Consider the following 10,464-nt stretch of genomic DNA (forward strand, 5'->3'; position numbering starts at 1 on the left):
ACACACACACACACACACATATATATATATATATATACACACACACACATACATATTTAAAGCATTTATTGTGAATTGAGTAACAGTTTACAGGTCACATCATCAGTTTTGCATTCAACCAATCATATTTAGTTTCACTACAATTACAATCCCCTCCATGCAGTATTGTTTAATAGTATTTACCTCGCTTCCCTCTTTTTTTTTTTTTTTTGGATGTACACAAAACACACAGAAAATATATATTCATTTAAACAACCAAAGGGCACATTTGCAAGCTAGCCTCCTGCCAGGTGGCACACAACCTTTCTCATTCCATGGGTCTAGAGTCCTCAGCTGCTCTATCTCTCTCTATGCCGCCTCTGCTTGTAAGGAATATGTTTACAGTTAGTAACCTGAAGATAAAGGAAACCAGCAAATGCTACTGGTTCTACAATTGATTTTTTTGGATAATACACAATAAAATGTACAAGCCTGGGGGATCTTGTTTTATCACCACCATGTTTAAGGAATGACCCACGGTAATCACAGCGGGTTCAGTCCACCTGAAGACAAAAGACCTATATCTCTATGACAAAGAATGGGAGGTTTAGACACTGGGGAAGGAGTATTCTGACATTTCTAACAGAAATAAAACCACATCCAAGAGGTCTGACAAGTGACAATAAACAGTTCAGGCCATCAGAGACCAGATGGACCCTGAATTTGCTAAAGGGATAAAGGAGTTGGGACCAGTTCATATAAAACTATTCCCAAGCATGAAAAATACCCAGATTCTTCAAACAAAGGTATATTTATATTGGTAGTCATGCGAACAAAAATGTTAGCAAGGGGGCCAAGCCCCATAATCCTTCACTTTTCCTCCTTGGGCAAATGACCCTCAAGATCTGCATACATACTTCCTTGAAACAGGTACCACTGATATAAGATGCATGAGGCCCACTGCTGAATTTCTACTAAAATCCCAGCATCCATGGCTAGCTAGTCTATGCAAAACCTGAGGAATTTTGCAACTGGGACTGTGACCAGGACTCAGTATTTTTAGAGTCCATTTCCCTTTTTCACTCTCAGAAACAGTTAATCTGTTTCTCACTTGGCCATCTGCCCCAGGGTGACTACATTGGTGGCAGGACTAACCCACTTCAGGGCTATCCCAGCCACCCACTATTTCCGGTATTGAGCAGCTACACTAGGGACAAAACAAAAGGAGGAAGCATCTGCCGGTGAGCTCTCAGTCTTCACCGACTTCCTTCATTCCACAAAGTACATTCTGAACACACACACTCCTCCATCTTTACAATATGAAAATGTTCTATTTAAGAAATTTACTTTTTAAGTAAATTCCACATATCTGAAAATCTGCAAGGAATATCCACCGAGACTCCTCAAGTTCACGTCCTGGCAGGTGATCTTGGGCTTCACCACCCTTCTATCTAAGGTAGACAACAATGTCTTCCATGATTGTTCCAATAATGTTTACGCATTTCCTCCCCCAACATACACTCCTCCTGTTATGGACCACCCAGAATGAGAACTGGGTCACTGTCCATCCCAGAGAGACTCCCCTTTCCGGAGAGCAATGCCCTACTTGCTGCATGGCCAGATCCAGGGAGCTCATGACTCCCTAGAATGAAGGGAGAAAAAAAAACCAACCAACCAGCTGATATAAAGTCAATTCTAATTCACGGCAACACCAAGTGTGTCAAAGTAGAACTGCGCCGTATGGTTTTCACAGCTGTACATATTTGGAAGCGGATTCCCAGGCCTTCAATCCAAGTGGTCTTTGGATAGATTCGAATCATCAACCTTTCAGTTAACAGAACACATGATCTTTTGCGACATCCATGGACTCCTCAGATGGGGGGTGGGGAGTTCACACTGGGAAACACCTGAACTGGTAGGAAGACATCTGTTTCATTTATTCCATTAGTCCAAGAGCCACCAGTAGAATCCAATGCTCTGTAATACCAGAACTCAGCCTTCAGAGTAGAAGGATTAGCCTATCCCCACAGAGTCAGTCACAAATCTGGGCAGTCAGGGAAAGCAAGGGACTTGTCTTTTTTTTTTTAAGATCAAATCTGTCAGCACCTAGTATGGATGCTGTTGTTAGGTGCCCTCGAGTCGGTACCAACTCATAGCAACCTGATGTACAACAGATCTAAACACTGCCCGGTCCTGGGTCAACCTCACAATTGTTGCTATATTTGAGCCCACTGATGCTGCCACTTGGTCAATCCATCTCACTGGGGGTCTTCCTCTTTTTCTCTGACCCTCCATCTTACCAAACATGATATCCTTCTCCAGTGACTGGTCCCTCCTGACAACATGTCCGAAGTATGAGAGAAGAAGTTTGACCATATTGGCCTCCAAGGAGCACTCTGGCTGCACTTCTTCCAACATATATCTATTGGTTCTTTTGGCAGCCCATGGCACTTTCAATATTCTCCTCCAACACCGTAACTCAAAAGCATCAATTCTTCTACAGTCTTCCTTATTCACTGTCCAGCTTTTGCATGCATATGAGGTTATTGAAAATACCATGGCTTGGGTCAGGTGCACCTTAGTCCTCAAGCTGGTTTGCTTTTCAACACTTTAAAGAGATCTTGTGCAGCAGATGTGCCTAATGCAATAGTCATTTGATTTCTTGACTACTGCTTCCATGAGTGTGTATAAGTAAATACAAAGATCTTAAACATCTGCTGCAACCCATATTGTTGTTGTTGAGTGCTGCTGAGTCATCCCTGTGTAGGGTTTGCTAGGAGCACCTGCCTGGTGGATTTGAACCACCAACCCTGTGATGAGCAGTCCAGTGTTTCTCCTACAGCGCCATGCCAGGCCTCCTCTGTAACCCATAACAGTAGGTAAACCATGCAAAGATATCATATTTGACCCTTTATTTGCATACACTGTTGAAGGCATATGAATTTAATTTTTTAACAAATAAACTTGTTGTAAATAAGTCTGGCAATAGGTATCAGATGCCTTTGAATTTATCAGTATTTACTTACTGACATTTACGTAAATCTATCCAGAGAGAACAGTCGCTGGAGAAGGATGTCATGCTGGGTAAGGTGGAGGGTCAGAGAAAAAGAGGAAGACCCCCAACAAGATGGATTGGCCAGGTGGCATTATTGATGTGTGGCAGCGGTAGTGAGGTTGGCCCAGGATCAGACATTGTTTCATTCTGCTGTGCATGGGGTTGTTAAGAGTTGGGTTCCAACTCGATGGCACCTGACATCAACAACAACATCCTTTAAAATTTACAGTTCTAAATGCACAAAGGTAGTCTTTAAATACGGGACAATTAGAAATAAGCTCAGTAGTCAACATCAGGAGAACTGATAATTCACGATATCCATACCATGAATAGTCAACATCAGGAGAACTGATGATTCACAATATCCATACCATGAAATAGTACATAGAAGCTAAGATAGTCCTGGTGTGGCACTGTGGGCTAATGCGCTGGATTGCAAGGTTGGTTTGAACTTCAAGGTCAGAGTTCAAGCTCACCAGCCACTCCTCGGAAACTCTACACACGGTTGCTGTGGATTGGAACCATCTCAATGGCACTTAATAACAACAACAAGATGTTTAAAGACTCCCAGTATAGTGCTGCAGGATCAGCATTGGACTATAAACCACGAGGTTGGCAGTTCAAACCCACCAGTTACTCCTCAGAAACCCTATACAAGGTTGTTATGAGTTGGAACTGAGTTGTTAAGTTGGTACCTAACAACAACAACAAAGATGTTTATAGGAAAGCATGGTGGCTCCATACCGAGGAGGTACAAGAGCTGAATAGAAAATGTCAAAGGTCAGCTCAAGAAGATAAAGCCAACTATTACAACAAAATGTGCAAAGATCTGGAGTCAGAAAGCCAAAAAGGAAGAACACACTTAGCATTTCTCAAGCTGGGGGAACTGAAAAAAAAATTTAAGCCTCGACTTTCGATATTGAAAGATTCTCTGGGCAAATTATTGAATGAAGCAGAAAGCATCAAGAGAAGATGGAAGGAATACACAGAGTCACTGTACCAAAAGGAAATGGTTAATGTTCAACCGTTTCAGGGGTAGCATATGATCAAGAGCCAATGATACTGAAGAAGCAAGTCCAAGGTACATTGAAGGAATTGGCAAAGACCAAGGCACCAGGAATTGATGTAATAAAAATTGAAATACAATAATCAGGGGACAGCAAACTACAAGGTTGACAGTTTAAGCTCACCAGACAGTATGCAGGAGAAAGATGAGGCTTTCTGCTCCCACAAAGATTTAACGCTTTGGAACTGACTCAACAGCACTTAAAGAGCAAGATGTTTACTAGCAGCTCTGGCGGCATGATGGTTAAGCACCAAGAGATTGGTGGTGCAAACCTACCAGAGGTTCCTTTTGCAAAAAGACCCAGGGGTCTGCTTCCATGAAGACTAAAGCCTAGGAAACCATGTAGGGTAGTTGTCCTCTGTCATATAGGCTGAGTTAGAATCGACTTAATAGAACACAACAGCTGCAAGATATCTACAGGAAATTTCTTTTAAATTTTATTTTGGTAAAATATATACGGTATTACCAACAAATTGGCCATTTTAGCCATTTTTAAGTGTAGAATTCAGTAGTATTAATTGTCCCACCATCACCACTATTTCTAAAGACTTTTCATCACCCCGAATGGAAACTCCAGACCCGCAAATCTTCCCACCTCCTCTATGGTTACCACGAATAACACTGGCCTCTCTGTGTTTCTATAGTCTAGATTTTCCATATATAGGGGATGAGACAATTTCTTCCTTTAGGGTCTGGCTTATTTCAGTGAGCGTACTATTTTCAAGGGTCGTGCATATCACAGCATGTACCACAACTTCATTTTTCTTTGTGGCTGAACAGTAATCCCTGTCACTCTACACCACATCTTGCTTACCTACCCATCAACTGACAGGCATATTATATGTCATTTCTACCTCTTGGCTATTATGAAAAATGTTGGCAGTAAACACAGTGGTACAAAATTCTGTTTGAGTTCCTGCTTCCATGCCTTTGGGAGATATTCTGAGGAGTGAATTTGCTGAGTCATATGGTTGTTCTGTGTTTATTAGCTTTTTGAAGAACCACATGAGCAACTTTTAATGGAATGGACGTGTTCCAGAAAACACAAAGATCACTGTGTGAAAAATGCAAAGAAGATGGATAGAAGAAAAGCAGTATGAAGTATTAGCAGTTGGTGCTTTTGAGGATTTATTTGCAAGGGCAGCAGACAAAAGGCACACCTACTGCCTTCCCTCACCCATAGCCTACTTGACTCAATCAATCCCAATATCTTATCAGACTCCTCTCCTAACAAAGCCGGCCCTGCTGTCGCTACCAATAAGATTAGCAGGATCTCACAGAAGGTGAAACCTACGTGTCATGCTTGCTATAATCTGATCCCATCTAGAGTCAGTGGAAGCTTTCAGTGAGACCACAGTAATGCCCTGGGACACTAGAACACGAGACATCAGAAGGCAGAAGGTATAGAATAAGTGCACCCTCCCATACACCAGGGCTGGAGATATGCCCCTGGACAGAACAGTCCATCAGATTCTGATGGTCCCCAAAGTGAATCCCAAAAGTTAATTCTCCTTCCAGAATAAATGTGCAACAACAGCAGGATAAAGGAGGTCTTACTCCTGTCTGCTAAGGGAAATACTGAGTGGGGACAGGCTCAGCTAGTTGATCCCCCAGGTGAAGGTGGGAAAGAGACTCTCTCTCTTACCTTGTCAGCCAGGTAAGGCAAAAACAAAGACTTAAGGAGAAAAGCAGAGTTGACGCCTGCAGAAGAGTGTTGAGGTGACAGGTAGGGACAAGGGTCAGCACTTCTTGTTGTTAGGTGCTATCGAGTCAGTTCTGACTCATAATGACCCTGTGTAAGGTGTCCGAGGAGCAGCTGGTGGGTTTAAACTGCCAACACTGTGGTTCATACTCCAGTGATGATCCTACAGCACCAAAAGAACTCGTGAAATCGAGGAAAGGAAGTTGGGGGACCATTTGTGACTAAGGTCTGTACCTTGAACTGGGTATTAACGTAATTTGTGTGGGTAAAACCAAAAAACTAGAGCATGGTTTTTCAAGAGTAGAACTCCAGGTTTTTCTAATGAGGTGTATCACGATGGAACTGATGGTCAGCCTTTCAGTTAGCTGTCAAACACATAATATTTTGCAAAGTCTAAGACAGTCCATTTAAAACACTCGACTGACATGGACATATATAAGCACCTTTTGGATTTAGAAGTTATTTCTAAATAGCAATGAGAGAAACAATTTAAGTTACTGAAGTTTAAAACCTCTCCACAAAATGCCTCATCTCTCAGGATCTCAGATGGCATCGAAAGGCTATTTTGTTCTACCATGTCTCCAAGAAAAGGTTCTGTTATTTTCTCATTTCCATCTTAAATTAAATGGTTATCCCTACCAGAAAGCAGATGACACATACCAACAATAATCGCTATTATTTATCATTGGTAAGTGCCATCGAGTTGGTTCTGACCTATAGCGACTTTATATAGGGTTTTCTGAGGAGCCGGTGGTAAGCTTGAACCACCGATCTTGCAGTTCAAATCAACTTTGCAGTCCGGCGCATTAACCCACAGCGCAACACCAGGACTCCTTATTAGACATCAATTATATATTAGACTTACATTCATATAAGATCTCCAAGCTCACCACCCTCTTCATGGCAAACATGATTTCCCCACCTTACAGGAAAGCTGAGAGACATACCCCAAAAGAGAAAATGATGGGACTTCAAAAGCAGGTCACAGTTTCTGAAGCTGCCCTTTTTCGACCACATTTTAGCTAGCCAGCTAGCTCCCGTAGTAGATTCCAACTCACTGTGCAACCAAACGAAATATTACCCATGTATGTGCCATGTCTAATACTGTGGCTACCACGCCAACTCAGCTTATTAAGGGCCTCCCTCATCCTCACTGGCCCTCTGCTTCACCTAACACGATGTCCTCCTCCAGCAACGGGTCCCTCCCAATGAGGTCTCCAAAGCCAAGTAGGGCACACACTATCCAGCTGGTATCTATAAGACTTCCTTCGGTTCGTTTTCAGAAGCAGATCATCAGACCTCTCTTCCTACTCTAAGTCTGGAAGCTCTGCTGAAACTTGTCCACCATGGGTGACCCTGCTGCTATCTGCAATACCAATGACATTGCTTCCAGCATCACAGAAAACACACAAACCATCACAGTACAATAAGCTGACAGAGGACTGGTCAGCTTATACTCCTTCCAAAACAACGGAAGGTCCACAGGTCATGAAACCTTTCCACTGTGACGTCTAATCTATGGTCCTGACATAGACATCACTCACTGAAACAAGTTTTTCTGCAGGAAATGGAGTCTTGTTCTCCCAAGAGAACACTCTGTGACGAAATCAACCGTACCAAACACAGAAAGACGACAGGAACACTATGGAAACAAGACTTGGGGTCCCTGATCCCCTAGACTGTACTTTTGAACCCCAAGGAAAAAGATGCATACTGCTTGCAGAAAACTGCTGACAAATGCTCAGTCCCGTCAGGAAAAGCAGGTAACCAAAATCTGTACCATGCACCATTCTAGTCAAAGTCAAGTTTGAGCTCTTTGTCTGGGTGTCAATGTTGTTGCTACAGCAAAAATGACACACGCCTGACAACATAATTACAACTGCCAATCTTCCTAAAATAAATGAAACTTGGAAACATTCAGGGAGCAGCAGTATAGGCACACGAGTTAATTATATCTTCAAAACCTCATCCTCAATATATGTGTTGCTTTAGCAGGAGGCATTGTTAGAAAGGAACTGTGGTTCATCTGTTACATCGGTTATTTTTAAATTTTGGATTCAGGAATTTTTTTTTTCCCCACAATGGATGGCTTTGGGGACAGTTTTTAATGGAACCCCTAATAATTAGTTCCAGCACAGAATTGTATTGGGGATACATTCAGTACCACTCTGCAGCAGCTGGAAGGGGTACTCTGGCAGTCTGTTGCCACAAAGACTACAGCCCAGTAAAAAGGGTTGGTGGTACTAGGCTGTATCATTAGGATACTTCTTAGGACTCAGATCTGGGAATAAGGTGATGAGGTTTGACTATAAACTCTGATTCATTACTACAAAACAATAAGATTTAAGATTATAAATCTAACAGGAGTCCTTGTGTGGTGCTGTGGGTTAATGCGCCCGACTGCAATGCTGTTTGAACTACAAGGTTGGCAGTTCAAACTCACCAGCTGCTCCTCGGAAGCTCTATACAGGGTCTCTATGGGTCGAAATCAACTCGATGGCACTTAACAACAGCAATGATTTTGGTCCTAACAAATTTGGATTTGACTGAAATATTTCCTTGAAAGAAGCCAATAAGACAAACTGGGGGCAAGAGTAGACACTTCCTTCAACCCCATCAGAAGTTACACTCCCTGGTCTTCACCCCCAATACCTCTGAGCACACGTTTCCACCAGGGCTACTGATACTAACCATGACCTTGTCAGAACCCTAAGGAGCCCCAGCCCTTGGTCTTTGATTCCACTGGGATCACTGTGCTCTCTCCTCCCCTCCCCTCACAGGCATCATCTCCCTCAAGACCCAGGGCTTCAATGCAGGCCTTCTCTCTGGCCTGCCCTGTCCGGCTTCATGGGCCGTGCATAGCACAACCCAGGGAGCACCATTTACAGAGATTATTCTGGGACTGAGTGTCCTACAGGGCCACACCTTGACTGCCACCCACCTCATTCAAACTTTAGTCTTAGATCGTTTTCACTTCTGCTCTATGTAACTTCCAAAGTACAAAACATATCAAAAAATGTCATCCCGGGCGAAGATCAATTACAAAGGCACGGCTCCTACTCGTCTTCTGCTGATGAAACATGCTTTAAAGTGTGTCAAGCGATTGGTCAATTTCATTCTCCATCTGCCAGTGCCTGGGATGATACAAGGGCTGTAGAGCTTGAAAGTCTTGGGGATAAGGGTGGCTCGACCATGTACCAGTTAAGGAGCTACCAGGGCACTGTAGGGCATTGTGAACAGAGTGAAGACTGTGGTTGTTAGATACCGACTCATAGCAACCCTATGCACAGCAGAACGAACACTGACCAGACTTGCACCAATCTCACAATATTGAGCCCATTGCTGCTGCCACCGTGCTGCCAATCCATCTAGTTGGGGGGTCTTCCTCTTTTTCTCCAACCCTCCACTTTACCAATCATGATGTCCTTCTCCATGACTGTTCCTTCCTGATAATCTGTCCGAAGTATGAGAGATGAAGTCTGCCCATCCTGGCTTCCAAGGAATGCTCTGGTTTTCCTTCTTCCAACACAGATTGGTTTGTTCTTCTGACCGTCTGTGGTACTTTTAAACATTCTCCTACAACACCATAGCTCAAATACATCAATTCTTCTATGATCTTCCTTATTCACTCTCCAACTTTCACATACATAAGAGGTTATTGAAAACACCATGGCTTGGGTCCGACGTACCTTAGTCCTCAAACTGACATCCTTGCTCTTGAACACCAAAAAGAGGTATTGTGCAGCCGATTTGCCAAATGCGATACAGTGGAGACTAGTGAGAATGATTTGCCTGGTTAGACCATTCCACTTCTACCACAAGTTGCCATCAAGTTGACCCTAATGTTGACCTCACAGCTACCTAATACCTGTCCAAATAGAACTGTGCTCCATTGGGTTTTCAGCGGCTGATTCTCAGATATTGATCACCAGCCTTTCTTCCAAGGCACCTACGGGTAGACTAGAACCCCCAACCTTTCAATTAGCAGCTGAGCATCTTTAACATTTGTACCAGCCAGAGACTCCTTAGACTGTTGTTGTTATGTGCTGTGGAGTCGGTTCCTACTCACAGAGACCCTGTACAGGGTTTCCAAGGCTGTAAATCTTCACAGGAGCAGAAAGCCTCATCTTTCTCCCGCAGAACAGCTGGTAGTTTCAAACTGCTGACCCTGAGGTTCGCAGCCCAATTCATAACCACTACGCTACCAGAGGTCCTTAGACTAGTTGTTAAGTGCCGTCAAGTCGATTCTGACCCATAATGACCCTGTATAGGGTTTCCAAGTAGTAGCCGGTGAGCTTGAACTGCTGACCTTGCAGTTCAAACAGCTTTGCAATCTGGCACATTAACCCACAGCACCACACCAGGACTAATAGGGCATTATTAATGGATTTCAAGTAGCTAAGTGACAAGATTAAATCAGGGTTTCAAAAGACCAGGGAGGCAGAAGTAGGGAGAGTTGTAAGCAGAATAACAGAGGCAAGTATAGAGAAAATGGGGGCCTGGAAGGTGTGCATTCTGAAAACATTAAACAGACAGAACTGCAAACTATAGAACACACAGGACAGGGTGGGCTGGAATGGTCCAGATTTCTGGTGTATCTATGGCTGAGACAGAAACAAACAAGTATAGAGAAAATGGGGGCCTGGAAGGTGTGCATTCTGA

The 10,464-nt window shown here is 43.3% G+C and overlaps 1 protein-coding gene across 1 annotated transcript in view; it reads right to left on the reverse strand.

Annotated features, from left to right (window-relative positions):
* Positions 1-10,464, reverse strand: part of VOPP1 (vesicular, overexpressed in cancer, prosurvival protein 1) — a 187,448-nt gene that overhangs the window by 157,832 nt on the left and 19,152 nt on the right. Inside the window, exon 3 of the mRNA XM_006861917.1 lies at positions 5,746-5,801. Coding sequence (XP_006861979.1) covers positions 5,746-5,801 — 56 coding nt within the window. The remainder of the gene's footprint in view (positions 1-5,745; positions 5,802-10,464) is intronic.

Source organism: Chrysochloris asiatica, unplaced genomic scaffold, assembly GCF_000296735.1.
Source record: "Chrysochloris asiatica unplaced genomic scaffold, ChrAsi1.0 scaffold00044, whole genome shotgun sequence".
Taxonomy (NCBI): domain Eukaryota; kingdom Metazoa; phylum Chordata; class Mammalia; order Afrosoricida; family Chrysochloridae; genus Chrysochloris; species Chrysochloris asiatica.